Source organism: Typha latifolia, chromosome 2 (assembly GCF_019914945.1).
Source record: "Typha latifolia isolate L0001 chromosome 2, TyphaL0001v2, whole genome shotgun sequence".
Classification (NCBI taxonomy): Eukaryota; Viridiplantae; Streptophyta; class Magnoliopsida; order Poales; family Typhaceae; genus Typha; species Typha latifolia.
In genome coordinates this window covers 17,356,815-17,370,522 of record NC_133087.1, presented here as the reverse complement: position 1 = coordinate 17,370,522, position 13,708 = coordinate 17,356,815, and the positions used below count along the sequence as shown (strand labels likewise).

Below are 13,708 nucleotides of genomic sequence, written 5' to 3'. Positions count from 1 at the left end.
GCAAGAATAATCACAATGCCTCATCATAATCTTTAAGAAACTTACTCTGAAGAAAATGGCATCTTGATATTTCTTATGGCGAATAATATCAACGCAGAGAGGTCTAGAGGAATTAGCATGACTAAGCAACTGCTGATACATCCAATTGCATCATAAACTTATCGAAAAGAATTAAGCAGATGCTGCAAGAAGCGAAATTCATAATTTACATTGATGAGAAAAAGTATATGAACAGTGGCCTTTGATTGTTTTATAGATATCAGGACCAACTCTACCTTGATACCAAGTAGCTTGGCAAGTTCTACTGAGATGGAAATTAAGTAATACAGGAGAAACAGGAAATACAGTAGAGTAAAACAAGTTTGATGTTGGAGCAATCAAAGGCCATCCAGAATAACATATTCTGGTTAGCATTTTGATGGTGTGACAATTCTACCGAGAGCTGGAACTTGAAGAGCGAAAAGGCCAGAGATATGAGAGCAGGTTCCTCCTCCTCTGACGTCCACTATTTCTCCCACCACTACTTGAACTTTGATTACTTGATCTTGACCGCGAGCAGCTAGCTGAACCCTGAGGCGGTATTTCGAGCCGGCAAACTGGGCATGAATTGTGTTGTTCCAACCAGGGAACTATACAGTCAGAGTGATATAAATGCTTGCATGGCATCTCTCTAGCATCAGATCCTAACTCAAACAGCTCCTTGCAAACAGGACAGTGTGACTCCCCATTTAGATGCCGCTGACTGATCTTGATAGTTGGCATCGAGTTGATTGATGTTTGTGAGGCAGGCAGTGGTCCGCACCTATCATTCTGTGCAAGTTGATCGATCAGTTCATCCAATCCAGGGCCAACAAAGTAATCTGCTATGTTGGCCCTCCGCATTCCAACACCACGACGTCCATTTAAAAAGGCATCAAAACCATGGTTATCCAACATATGAACAGGTAGCTGACCCCTGAAGACCAACCAAGGGCCTGACCCGAATTCCATTTCTATGTCTGAGAAGATGCTGGGTCTTCGCCGGACATCTATGTCTGTACTCCTTCCCACCGTCCCCTGCCTCACCATGGAAGAGAGAGTCTCCATGATACCGAACCGCTGGTCATGATGGAAATCAGGGTCCATCCCCATGAAATGGCTCATGAGAGAATCCATATTATCATCCAGCTCTGACACAAATCCCATGTTGCAATTTGGGCAGACCATCTCCCTCCCACGAGGCTGAACTCTCTCCCGGCATTGGTAACACCAATATGACCTACTGCTGCTCGACATTTCCCACCCTCTATTGCCTGACTTTTCTCAAACAACTAGCAGACCAAGGTGAGCTTGAATCACAACATGCAACAATAACTAAAATCAAAGTCTTCATGAATGAGAAAACTGAACATTTAAGCACAAATAGTTACAGTTTCTTCAACACATATGGGCGGCAGTATCCAAATCTCATAGCTATATATGAATGATTGAAGCAAGAGGGCTGTGAGAATCAAGATTTTTAACTAATTAAAACTAGGATTTAAACCGTTTCCCGCATGTGGAATTGCAGGTTGAAAATTAAATAAAAATTTCCACAATAAAATTTACCACGAAACAACATAATTACTAGTAATTTTTAAGCTCAAATTTACCACGAAACAACATAATTGTTGTTGTTGAATAAACCATGGAAGGCTAATTCAAACTTCAAAAGACGAAGTTGCTGAAGAAATGGTAAAACGGATCATTAATTCTTTACTAGAGTAAGACGGGGAGACCTAAATCAAGAACAGACAACCTCCAACTTGCTCAAATTTATCTCTTGCTTCCACCCATTTTCTCACGGATAACATAATCATCAATCAAAAACACAAAAGAGTATCCACAAAAATCAAAAGCGAGACCTTCGAATCGAGCAATTCAATCTAAGCTGGAGAAAACAAAAATTATAAGAAATCAGAGAGATTTAGGAAGGGATTTCTAAAGGCGATACCTTTGGGGCAAGACAAGGCGACGACTGAGAGACAAAGGAAACGAAAGCCAGCAAGAAAGGGATCTGATTGCATATTTATACTATTTGATGCTCGCGACCGCTTCCATCATACGCCATCGAATTAGTGTGAAGCACACTTTAGCCAACGGTTTCGATTGCTCTAATCTTGGCACTAGCCTGTGGAAGATAAGATCAGCCGTTAGATTCCTAACCAACGGTCCGATTTCGAAGAAAAGCGTGGACCGCTAAGATTGTTATAATTGACAAAAAGACTGGCAAGATTACGTTGCAGGAAAATGCAACGAAATTACCAGTTCGTGTGAACCGGATTTTGTTTTGTTTTGTTTTTTTTTAACCACTTCTGTCTTTGTTTGGAGATATATTTATATTCTGGCATTAAGATTATCCGATATTTACTTCTCCAATGAGGAGGATCTTTAACGACTCGTCGTATCTAATATTAATTAAGGACCATTCTAGGTTCGCTGTCTCTATTAAATGGACCACCTTCCGATTAATTACCAATTTGCCACCTTGGAAATTTTGAGATATTTAATGGATGATATAAATCCCTTCTTCAGTCGGATGGATCGGACTCTGTTTCTCGTCTTGAAATATTTATATATAAATTGATCTTCATTAAATATATATATATATATATATATATTTATTTATTTCTTTTGGCAACCCTACTTCTTCTACTTTGGATCGTGTTTGGGCGATCAACGCACCCGGCGCAAGATAGAGCTGGCCATGGAGAAGAAGAACAGTAAAGCTAAGCGACGAGCAGTGGATGCCCGACAAAAGAACTCCCCCAACACCCGCGGTCTCGTCGGAACCTGCCCCGATATGTGTCCCGGTACAATCTCCTGTATAGTCGATTAATTTCTCCCCCCTCCTCGGGTGATTATAGCTGTGATTTATTTATTTATTTTTTTCTAATCGGACCCCTCTTTTTGCTCTAATTACAGCGAAGGAGAGGTCTCAGCGCGAGCGGCTAAGAGATCTATCGGTGTTTGAGAGAGTAGATGGAGATCCTTCAAGAACTTCTCCGTCTCTTGCTGTTAAAAAGGTAAAAATGCCATTTTTACCAAATCGTTCTTCTTCCTTTTGCTTGTTTCCTATAAAATTATTTGGATTAGTTGTGGCGGGTGCAAGTATCTGATTGCTAAGTTCTCCAATTACTTTTATGAGAATACTGAACAGATTATTATTGAGCAAAATTAGTGTTATAATAAGTACATTATATGTGTGCTCTAAAAATTTCTTCTTTGTTTTGACACTTACTCTCCTGTTAGTTTTGCAGAACCATCTCCACAGGGCACGCACAGATGGCAGACATACGACCGCTCACAGTGTTGCGAAAGACTTTGGATCATCTGTTGAACATACTGGATTCTTCAGAGTATCCATTTGAACTAGTTCATGATTTTGTCTTTGATAGGACAAGGTCCATCAGGCAAGACCTTGGCATGCAGGATATTGTTAATGATCAAGCAGTTCATATGTACGAGAAGATGGTAATCTTTCGAAGATTTTAGTGATGTGATCAACTTCATTTACAAACCACATTGTTTAAGTGTTTGACATGAGAACATTGTGATTCCACTTTTTAATTTATTTGAGAACAAGAGTTTCCTTTGACTTCACATCTGCTCTATTTATTCAAGACTTGAATATTTTGGGACATCAATATTCATAACTTTAACAGTATATCAATTTAATGCAGGTGAAATTCCATATCATGTCACATAAAAAACTTGCTAGCTGCTCCCACAAGCCTGATATTTCTTCCTTGTGTCATCTCAACTTGGAGCAGCTGATGAAATGCCTATTGACCCTCTTTGAATTGTACAGTATCAATCAGAAGTCTGTAAAGAATAACGAAGCCGAGTTCTACTCGTTCTATGCGCTTCTGCATCTGGGTTGTAAGATCCCAAAAATGGTAAGTATATGGCTTATTGATGGACACTGCTTCATTACTCTTGTTGCTTATACAATTCTGTACATAAATATAGCCACTGCTCTTTTCTTGATCACCAGGGGGATTCACTCTCTTTGTGGTACCGCCATCTAGATCCTTCACTTCTCAGATCAGAGGAAATGCGCTTTGCTAGGAATTTATTGAGGTAACTCGTTTTGAATTATATGGTTTTTAAATTTCCTGTGCTCGTTAAATCTTCTTCGTGGCGATTTTGCAACCCTCACTCCCTCATATGAATTTGAATCCTCTGTGCTAATGTTATACTACTTATCAACATCTTAAAACTAATCTTTGGAATAACTCTGAAAACACTTTAATCTTGTTCTAGGTACTCCCAGTTGGGAAACTATAAACGGTTCTTTAGTATGATGGCAGCTGGAGCAACTCATCTGCAGTTGTCTCTCATTGAACCTTTTCTAAATGAGGTGGTTTTCTCAAAACCTAAATATTAGTATTTTCTTTGTTTGCCGAATCCTTATTATATCATATGTTACTGCATCATTATTAGTGGACACCAAACACAAAGTCCAAATGTTTAACTATACTATCAACCATGACACTCTTTATATTTGCTTTAAAGGTCCGTGCGCAGGCTGTATTATGCATCAATTATGGCGGCTATAAGCTTCATCCTTATCCACTGACACACCTATCAAAAATTCTAATGGTTAAGGTACTGTCTAAGTTCTACTTGGTTGAGATTGTCATATTGTGCTCCTGTTAGGAAGATTGCTAGCCATCGTTTTGATTCAACTTATATGTATTAAACATGTTCTTTAACCATCTAGGAATCGGATTTGGAATCCCTGTGTATTGAGTGTGGCCTTGAGATTAGCATGGATGAAGCAGGTTCAAAGTTCTTACCTGCCAAACAGCAAAGCTTCTTGCTACCAAAATCCGGTTTCCGAACTCAGAGCTCTTTTGCTACTCAAAATTAGTGAAAGTTTGCTGGTATATATTTGCATTTAAACACTTTCCTAGATGTGTCGTTATGTAAGTTCTGATGGGAGCCAACTTCTTCATGTCAGTTTCGTCATCCCAAGGTTTGACATCGAGAAGGACAGATGATTTTCCACCTGATAATAAGTCCTTATTGTAAGTAAACCAAGAAATCTTCAACAAGTTTCAGAAACAGCATCACATTTGGAAATGATACTAGCGTAGGAAATAGAAGTAAAACTCCAGAATGTCTTCTTCGAACAGTCAAGTTCATTGGAAGTTCAAAGGTGCATACTTTCTTTCTTCTTTGAAGAGGCTTTCGCAGCAGCCTCCCGTTCCTCTGCTGCTTTCTTTTCTTCCTCTGTCTCATCGCCAAAGAGATCCAAATCATCATCGTCTGCAGCCTCCTGGGTGCAAATAAACGAGAAAAATATTTGGCTGTTAGATTTCGTCTAGAATATTTACGAAGTGTGCAACTTACATTCACAATAAATACTTATTAGGTAGCACATCCCATACTCCTAAGAAAAAGCAGCTATAAAAATCATTATTTCTAGAGAAAATAACTTGAAATTGATCAGTTCAAATTCATTCGCAACTTCCTTTCTGGTACTTATGAATGGGAATCTAACTGATGGTGGGCTGCTAGCATAAAACTCTAATGTAGATGGAGGCAATCTATTCAGATCAATGAAAGAATTTAAATCAAACCATCCAAGATCCATGACCATATATACAACATGGTTACTATGTTTATATCCTTCACAAATAAAGATGGCAGCAATGGAAACATTATACCCAAGACCAATGGGAGTATGGGACAATAACATATTAAGACAAAAACAAACAAAAATTAATTGGGACAGAATACCTTTGCAGCCTCTGAAGCAGGCGCAGGACCTGAGGCTGCAGCTTGACTCAAGATTTTCACACCAACAGCTTTACCAGGAAATCTGAGGACATATAGAACTAACTGTTACAACAATGAGGAAAAGCATAACTATGACAAGTTTTGTACTGCTAAACATTTGCAATACTGCTATCCAAAACTTAAAATAAAAAAGGGTCAAATATCAATTATTTTAATGGATTCTCTAGATTCTCAATTTCTAAAAATAGGACACAATTTGCATGAAAGTCAAGTAATTTAGCCCAAAAAAAAAAAAAAAAGCTTTGAAACTCCATCGTAGACCTTGAAGCAAGAACAGCAGCCACGTTCTCATACCAACGGCGTGCGTGGGGAAATTCCCTCTCCAGGCTTTGCCGATACAGCAGCAAAAACTTTAATATCATTGTTGCTGATCACATCTCTGGGAGACAAAAACAGCAACAGTGGAATGGAGTTCTTTTTCTTGCATAACTGAGCTTTTAACGTCGAAAATGAATTGAATGTCCGAATAGTACTCAAATAAATTTCCTTTAGATTAACAAACAATAACTCTCCAACAAGCTCGTGGATTTACAAAAGATAACATTTTTTTCCTCCTAAACAATAGAAGAGAAGAACCCCCTGCGGTGAATACCCGGTGATGAAGGTCTTCCCGGAAAGGAATTCGTCGAGTGATTTGTGGCCAGATTCGCTGTGGAGATCGGAGAATGAGATCGCCATCGGATCTGAATCAGATAGGGCAAGAGTGGGGGAGGATTAGATTAGAAACCTCTACCAAAACCCTAACCTTATAAGAAAAAAAGACAGATTGTAAATATAGGAAAGCGAAACCTTCAGTGGCTTCCATTTGTGATGTGCCATAAGATTTGTGCCGGGAGATTGACGGCTGCAAATCGTTGATCCCGGAGCAATATATTAATTAGAGCAAGCAATTAATCACTTTTATTGTTTAAAATTAGCCAGGCTTAATAGAAACACGAATACTTTAAGCAATTATTAACTTAGAAAATTACGAATAATTTGCACAAATACTTTACAAGAAATCAGCCTCATCAAGAACAAACCGAGTGTAAAGACTTCAATTCTTCTCTCCTTCCGTTTGATTGTCGCAAAAGTTCATGGAACTAAATAGCTCAGAAGCTCAACCTCACTGTCATTGCTCAAAGCAATGGCTTGTACCAATGCACTCCATTCGTTGGCACCCAACTCTATTTTCCTCGTCTCCATCTGCTCTAACAAATAGCACGCGTCGTCCATCCTCCCACACTCACATAGACCTTTCATCAAACACCTAAACGACTCCGGACGAGGGCAATGCTTGCTCGCCAACGTCGCGTTCAAAATCCGCAATGCCATCTCAAACTCCCGAGCTCTGCAACACCCGTCGACCAACATGCGATACGTCGGCGCTGTCGGCTCCGACCCCTTAATCTGCATTTCGACAAACATTTTATAAGCTTCCTCAACTCTACCCTCCTTGCACAAGTAATTGATAATGATGTTGTACGTAACGACGTCCGGCTTCATCTTTCTCTTCTTCATCTCCGCCAGCAACTCCTTTAGCCCTTCGAAATTTCCCCTCCTCCCGCGGTCGCTCATCAAGACGCCATAGTTCATGAGCTCTGCCTTGCAACCCTGGTACTCCATGTCGAACATCATCTTCTTGGCCGCCTCGTACCTTCCCTCCGCGCACAAACATTCCATCAACGATGCGAAGGTGACCGCGTTCGGCCGCACTCCCTTCCTCCACATCTCCTCCTTCAACCGCATCGCCTCTTCCAACCTCCCATTCCGACACGTGAACCCGATCAAGATGTTATAACTGACGACCGACGGGCGAACGCCCCGCTTAACCATTTCATCGAGCACATCAAGAGCGGTTTCAAAACCGGAACTTTTACTGACTCCTTTGATGATAATGTTGTAGGAGACGGCATTCGGGCGAACACCAAGTTTACGGCATTGGCTTAGAAGGCTCCGGGCTTCGTCGAGGCGGGAGTTGTCGACGAGGGCGTTGAGGAGGAAGTTGAAGGTCTGCGTGGTGGGGACGCCGGGAGGACAAGAGAAGGCGGGGATAGAGTGGAAGAGTCGGAGGGCGTCGTCGGGGAGGCCGGCGGTCCCGAAGTGGTGTATGAGGGAGTTGAAGATGGGCTCTTGGCAGGGGACGCGATGGAGGCGGAGGAGGGAGAGGAGGGAGTGGAGAGAAGGGAAGAGGCGGGCGCGGGCGAGGCGGTGGAGGACGGAGGAGCAAGAAGGGTAATCGAGGAGGTGGGGAGGGGAGGAGAGGAGGAGGGATGCGGCGGCGGAGGGATCGGAGATGGATTTGAGGTGGGAGAGGAAGGGATGAGGCAGACGAGGCGGAGGAGGAGGAGGAGGATGGGGTTTCTTTCGGGGCTTTCGAAATTTAACTCGTCCTGCGCGAGAGAGCATTGTAGCATCCTTCTCTATTCGAGACGGAAAAGAGAAGCGAGAAATCTCGAAAATATATATAAGATGAAATAAAGATGGGCCGGCCCAGTAAAGCTAAGTTGGGCCTGATAGAAATAAATGCTTCTCTTTATAGATTATGAGCAAGTATACTAATCATAAGTTAGGTTAGTTCTAGACAATGGAGTTAACATCCCAAGAAATTATTATATTCTACAACCAAGAAATAAAAGCCTAAAGGGCATTTCAGTCGATATATTAAGAAAAGTAGTATTTTGGAAAATGTATGCGAGGTTCAAAGTCTTTCTTATCTATATTTTTCAAAGGAAAATACCACGGGAAATTATTAGGCAATTACAAAATTGGACGACTTCAACGCCAATGTGGGCCTCGATCAGCGGGCCAAATAACGACTTGGACGACATCCTTTGAGACATGGAAAGCACGACCCGTTCGTTAATCATACGAGCGGTGACTGGACCTCCCCCGAGCCGAGCCGAGCCGAGCCGAATCAATTCTCCGTGTTACAAGATCGTTACTGCGACCCGTTCGGCCTCCTCATTTCCACCCGTTACGGCCGACTCCGCCGCCGTGATCAATGCATCCTTTCCTTTCTTGTAGATTAGGGAGATAGAAACCGAAGCCTAACCTTTTACTCTAACCCGGGAGGAGGAGAGTGAGAGGAGAGGAGAGGAGAGGAGAGGAGATGGCGCGATTTTTGAGGAAGGCGTCGATGGAGGAGTTCCTGAGGGACAACTTCGAGGTGCCGGCGAAGAACCCGTCGGAGGAGGCGCAGCGGCGGTGGCGCTCCGCCGTCGGCATGCTCGTCAAGAACCGGCGCCGGCGGTTTCGGTTGGTGCCCGACCTCGATAAGCGCAACCAGGCGGAAGCTAAGAGACGCAAAATCCAGGTAACTAACTACTCTCTTATTAAACTTCTATCGGGGGGGAACTTCTTTTGGTCACTCGCGGTGACAAGCACCACGAGATCCGCCAGCCGCTCTGGATTCGACCCGATAACGAACCAGCTACCCGCTCATATCTCGTAGCGGGTTCGGATCGCAAGAACATAGATAGCACCTTCTTTCGAAGGATCGCTTTTCCATAGTTGGAAGTCAGTTGGTGCAGGTAGTTAGGATTCTTCATGAAATCAAAAGATTGGAAAATTTTCATAGGTCAATGGCGCCTGCTTTTGTTATAGTATTCTAATTAATTTAGTTGAGAAGCATGTCAGGATAAGGCTAGAGATCCTCTTGTTGGTCTCATCTCCCAATCTGCAACGTGGTCATGCCTGACACATACAGTCAACTGACCATTCTATAAAATTCATTATAATGCAATCTTTTATGGATCATGTCGACTTGTTTTATCCAATCCATCCAGGAAAAGATACGGATTGCTCTATATGTACAGAAGGCTGCTCTACAATTTATTGACGGTATAGCCTCCTTTAAGTCCCTAGTCTGGCAGTTCTGAATTCTATTGTAATTCATCTTCTTTTAATAGTAATTTTTGCTTCCATATTTCTATTTTCAGCTGCAAGTAAAGTTGCTGATAAAACTGCACACCCACTTCCAGAAGCTGTAAGAAAAGCAGGCTTTTGTGCAGGCCCTGATGAATTGGCATCCCTCGCACGCGGCCATGACATCAAGAGTTTGAAGTTTCATGAAGGTGTTGATGGAATAGCTAGAAAATTATCGGTCTCTGTAGATGATGGCATTAAATCAAGTGATCTTTCCATTAGACAGAACGTATATGGTGCTAACACATATGTTGAGAAGCCTCCTAGAAGCTTTTGGATGTTTGTATGGGATGCACTGCACGATAAGACCTTAATCATACTAATATTTTGCGCTTTGATTTCTGTAACTGTTGGACTTGCCACCGAAGGTTGGCCAAAGGGCATTTTTGATGGTCTAGGAATCATACTCAGTATTTTTGTGGTTGTCTTTGTCACTGCAATCAGTGACTACAGGCAGTCATTGCAATTTAGAGATTTAGACAAGGAAAAGAAAAAGATATTCATTCAAGTGACAAGAGATGGATATAGGCAAAAAATATCGATATATGATGTGGTAGTTGGTGATATAGTTCATCTAGCAATAGGAGATCAAGTTCCTGCTGATGGTTTATATATATCTGGATATTCCTTGCTGATAGATGAATCGAGTTTGTCTGGAGAAAGTGAACCAGTATATATTTCTCATGAAAACCCCTTCCTTCTTGGAGGAACTAAGGTCCAAGATGGTTCTGCTAAAATGTTGGTCACTGCTGTTGGTATGAGGACTGAATGGGGAAACTTAATGGAGACTTTGAGTCAGGGTGGGGAGAATGAAACACCATTGCAGGTTAAGTTAAATGGTGTTGCTACAATTATTGGAAATATTGGGATGGCTTTTGCAATAGCAACATTTGTGGTCCTCTTTGCTAGATTTTTAACACAAAAGACAATTCATGGTCTTTCATGGTCTCCAGGTGATGCTTTGACTATACTGAAATATTTCGCCATTTCTGTTACTATAATTGTTGTCGCAGTTCCTGAAGGGCTACCTTTGGCTGTTACATTGAGTCTTGCTTTTGCAATGAAGAAGTTAATGGAAGAGAAGGCACTTGTGAGGCATTTGTCAGCATGCGAGACCATGGGATCTGCTAATTGCATTTGCACCGACAAGACGGGTACACTGACAACTAATCATATGGTAGTTGATAAAACATGGATCTGTGAAGTATCTAAATCATCTATTAGTAGTGAGAGCTCTAATGATCTGAAGGCTATGATTTCTGAAAAAGTTGTAAACATCATTCTAGAGGGTATATTTGAAAATTCTGGTTCAGAGGTGGTGAGAGGAAAAGATGGCAAAAACACCATCTTGGGTACCCCAACTGAAACTGCACTGCTAGAATTTGGATTGAATTTGGAAAAAAAATTTGGTAAGAAACATCAAGAATGCAAAAAATTAAAGGTGGAGCCATTTAACTCAGGTAAGAAGAAGATGTCTGTGCTCATCTCATTACCTGATGGAAGGACTCGAGCTTTCTGCAAAGGTGCCTCTGAAATTATCTTACAACTTTGTGACAAGATGATTGACAAAGATGAAAATGCTGTCCCATTATCTGAGAATGAAAGAATGCATATCTCGGATGTGATCAATAGTTTTTCTTGTGAAGCACTGAGAACTCTTTGCCTTGCCTATAAGGATATGGATGAAACTTATAATGGAGAAGAAATACCTGCTGTTGGTTACACATTAGTAGCTGTTTTTGGCATTAAAGACCCAGTGCGACCTGAAGTAAAGAATGCAGTCCAGACTTGTCGGGCTGCTGGCATTAAAGTGCGGATGGTGACTGGAGACAATATTAACACAGCAAAAGCCATAGCGAAAGAATGCGGTATCTTGACAGAGGATGGTATAGCTATTGAAGGACCAGACTTTCGCAGTAAAAGTCCTGAAGAGATGAAGGATTTGATACCTAAAATTCAGGTCTCTTTTCCATATATATCATGAGACATAATAAGTTAATAAGAGATAAATTTGAAGCTGACACATTTTCTCCTTAGAAATGAAAAACATATGCCTAAATTATTAGTGATTTGTGCGTCAATGTCCACTGCTTGGGGCAATCATGTCAAAATAGGTCAAGTTACATACGTGATAGGCATTCTCAACTGTTGGCATATAAAAATGTCATTGCATAAATAAAATTATAAAATGGGTGTACTTATTGATGTACAGGTGATGGCTCGATCTTTGCCTTTGGACAAACATACATTGGTGTCAAATTTGAGGAATATGTTTAACGAAGTTGTTGCTGTGACTGGCGATGGATCTAATGATGCACCGGCATTGCATGAATCAGATATAGGTCTTGCAATGGGCATTGCTGGAACAGAGGTACATTATGTCGTCCTTCTTGATAGTTCTCTTTCAGACAGACTTTTAAGGTCACAACACTCATGAGATTCATAGAAGCTCAGTACTATATTTTAGCTCTCAACTGATGTAGAAACATATCCCTACATCATTATAACCACTATATTTTGGACAAACATAATCTCGCATTTATATACACATGCACAGGTTGCGAAAGAGAATGCTGATGTTATCATCATGGATGACAATTTTACAACAATCATAAATGTAGCCAAATGGGGTCGTGCCGTCTACACTAATATCCAGAAATTTGTGCAGTTCCAGTTGACAGTTAATGTGGTAGCTTTGATTGTCAATTTTGTTTCAGCATGCATCACAGGTACATCAAACTCTCTTTGTAATTCCTTTTGCTCCATTTTAGATAGAAATCTAGTTTTTGCTTTATCTTCTTTTCTTTTTTTCTCCTTTTTTTTTTCTAATATCTGCTCTACCTTCAACACCACATTTTAACACTTCATATCACACTTAGGGAGTGCTCCACTCACTGCTGTTCAATTGCTTTGGGTCAATCTGATTATGGACACACTTGGTGCTCTGGCATTAGCAACAGAACCTCCAAATGATACCATGATGAAAAGACCACCTGTTGGGCGAGGAGTAGCAATCATCACCGCGGTTATGTGGAGAAATATTATCGGTCAGGGACTATATCAGCTGACTGTTCTTGGAGTTCTCATGTTCAACGGAAAACACCTTCTGAAGATCAAGGGTGAGAATGGTCAGGCCATTCTCAATACATTCATATTCAACACCTTTGTGTTTTGTCAGGTACGAATTGTGTTTATAGGCTATTGATGGATTATGGAGCAGCCCCATCTTGTTTCTTGGGCTACTTGTCATCATCCCTACATAGTTAGCTTTTCTACTTCTGCTTTCAGAGTGTATTAAAAGGCTCGCTAGTTGTCATGATGCTTTAATCACTTCATCTCTCATATAAATGCATACTATAGATCAACAGCATATGCTAAAACCCCAACACCACCATGCTGAAATTTAACTTCTTGCTCTAATCCTCTCTGCTTTCTGGCACCAGATCTTCAATGAGATAAACAGCCGGGATATGGAGAAGATTAACGTGTTACGTGGAATATTCAACGGTTGGATCTTCGCAGCTGTGGTAGTTTCCACTGTCCTATTCCAGGTAATAATAGTGGAGTTCCTGGGAGTGTTTGCAAGCACAGTCCCATTGAGTTGGCAACTGTGGTTGCTCAGCATACTCATTGGGTTCATTGGCATGATCCTTGCTGTCATCCTAAAGTGCATCCCTGTTGGATCAAAGGAGCAAACTGTTCATCATCATCATGATGGTTATGAGCAAATTCCTAGTGGTCCGGATTCGGTGTAGAACTGAGCAAGAAGTAGTATTAGAAACTTGAAAATTGGGGTCGTTCCCAGGTTTGCAGCTTGTATGGGTTAAGTTCATATTGTTACATTTTTTATCACACGATCTTTGTGGTTTGTAGTTTTGGAAAACTACCCTAGTGGTTTCATGTTTATGTTACTGGATCCCTGTGGTTGCTGCATCCTCCGATTGGGTGGTGGCGTATAAATTTAAGTAGAATTACT

General features: G+C 41.2%; 4 protein-coding genes and 1 pseudogene across 8 annotated transcripts; 2 read left to right on the top strand and 3 right to left on the bottom strand.

Annotated features, from left to right (window-relative positions):
* Positions 1-180: 180 nt before the first annotated feature.
* LOC140782428 (probable E3 ubiquitin-protein ligase RHC1A) lies at positions 181-2,061 on the bottom strand. 2 transcript variants are annotated; one of them, XM_073128981.1, is made up of 2 exons: positions 1,973-2,061; positions 181-1,310 (listed from the first exon to the last, which is right to left on the bottom strand). In XM_073128981.1, exon 2 carries the CDS (start codon positions 1,273-1,275, stop codon positions 433-435), a length of 843 nt encoding a protein of 280 aa, XP_072985082.1. In that variant the 5' UTR covers positions 1,276-1,310; positions 1,973-2,061; the 3' UTR covers positions 181-432. The 2 variants fall into 2 exon arrangements, with proteins under 2 accessions (XP_072985082.1, XP_072985083.1); XM_073128982.1 differs by having other exon boundaries at positions 181-1,328; positions 1,973-2,006.
* A 521-nt stretch (positions 2,062-2,582) lies between these two features.
* On the top strand, positions 2,583-5,187 carry LOC140782673 (SAC3 family protein C). 4 transcript variants are annotated; one of them, XM_073129371.1, is made up of 9 exons: positions 2,583-2,831; positions 2,944-3,044; positions 3,271-3,492; positions 3,702-3,917; positions 4,016-4,101; positions 4,285-4,381; positions 4,537-4,629; positions 4,745-4,907; positions 4,985-5,187. In XM_073129371.1, the coding sequence occupies exons 1-8, from the start codon at positions 2,726-2,728 to the stop codon at positions 4,892-4,894; spliced, it is 1,071 nt and encodes a 356-aa protein (XP_072985472.1). In that variant the 5' UTR covers positions 2,583-2,725; the 3' UTR covers positions 4,895-4,907; positions 4,985-5,187. The 4 variants fall into 4 exon arrangements, with proteins under 4 accessions (XP_072985472.1, XP_072985470.1, XP_072985474.1 ...); XM_073129373.1 differs by having other exon boundaries at positions 2,643-2,831; positions 3,279-3,492; XM_073129369.1 differs by having other exon boundaries at positions 2,584-2,831; positions 4,745-5,187.
* Positions 4,881-6,986, bottom strand: LOC140782674 (elongation factor 1-beta 2-like; annotated as a pseudogene).
* LOC140782672 (uncharacterized) lies at positions 6,750-8,235 on the bottom strand. Its single transcript, XM_073129368.1, has 2 exons — positions 7,297-8,235; positions 6,750-7,215 (listed from the first exon to the last, which is right to left on the bottom strand). Exons 1-2 carry the CDS (start codon positions 8,212-8,214, stop codon positions 6,901-6,903), a joined length of 1,233 nt encoding a protein of 410 aa, XP_072985469.1. The 5' UTR covers positions 8,215-8,235; the 3' UTR covers positions 6,750-6,900.
* Positions 8,236-8,772: 537 nt separating this feature from the next.
* LOC140782253 (probable calcium-transporting ATPase 8, plasma membrane-type) lies at positions 8,773-13,668 on the top strand. The gene is made up of 7 exons (XM_073128726.1): positions 8,773-9,121; positions 9,594-9,648; positions 9,747-11,692; positions 11,945-12,103; positions 12,290-12,461; positions 12,612-12,910; positions 13,176-13,668. The coding sequence occupies exons 1-7, from the start codon at positions 8,918-8,920 to the stop codon at positions 13,485-13,487; spliced, it is 3,147 nt and encodes a 1,048-aa protein (XP_072984827.1). The 5' UTR covers positions 8,773-8,917; the 3' UTR covers positions 13,488-13,668.
* The last annotated feature ends 40 nt before the right edge of the window (positions 13,669-13,708 follow it).

Excerpts from the sequence above, each read along its gene's own strand:
- LOC140782428 (XM_073128981.1), bottom strand. The coding sequence starts at position 1,275 with ATGTCGAGCAGCAGTAGGTCATATTGGTGTTACCAATGCCGGGAGAGA.
- LOC140782673 (XM_073129371.1), top strand. The coding sequence starts at position 2,726 with ATGGAGAAGAAGAACAGTAAAGCTAAGCGACGAGCAGTGGATGCCCGA. Across the intron at positions 3,918-4,015 it reads GTTGTAAGATCCCAAAAATG|GGGGATTCACTCTCTTTGTG; the intron begins GTAAGTATATGG and ends CTTGATCACCAG. Across the intron at positions 4,382-4,536 it reads TTGAACCTTTTCTAAATGAG|GTCCGTGCGCAGGCTGTATT; the intron begins GTGGTTTTCTCA and ends TTTGCTTTAAAG.
- LOC140782672 (XM_073129368.1), bottom strand. The coding sequence starts at position 8,214 with ATGCTCTCTCGCGCAGGACGAGTTAAATTTCGAAAGCCCCGAAAGAAA. Across the intron at positions 7,216-7,296 it reads GAAAGATGAAGCCGGACGTC|ATTAAGGGGTCGGAGCCGAC; the intron begins GTTACGTACAAC and ends GTCGAAATGCAG.
- LOC140782253 (XM_073128726.1), top strand. The coding sequence starts at position 8,918 with ATGGCGCGATTTTTGAGGAAGGCGTCGATGGAGGAGTTCCTGAGGGAC. Across the intron at positions 12,104-12,289 it reads TGGGCATTGCTGGAACAGAG|GTTGCGAAAGAGAATGCTGA; the intron begins GTACATTATGTC and ends ACACATGCACAG. Across the intron at positions 12,462-12,611 it reads TGTTTCAGCATGCATCACAG|GGAGTGCTCCACTCACTGCT; the intron begins GTACATCAAACT and ends TATCACACTTAG.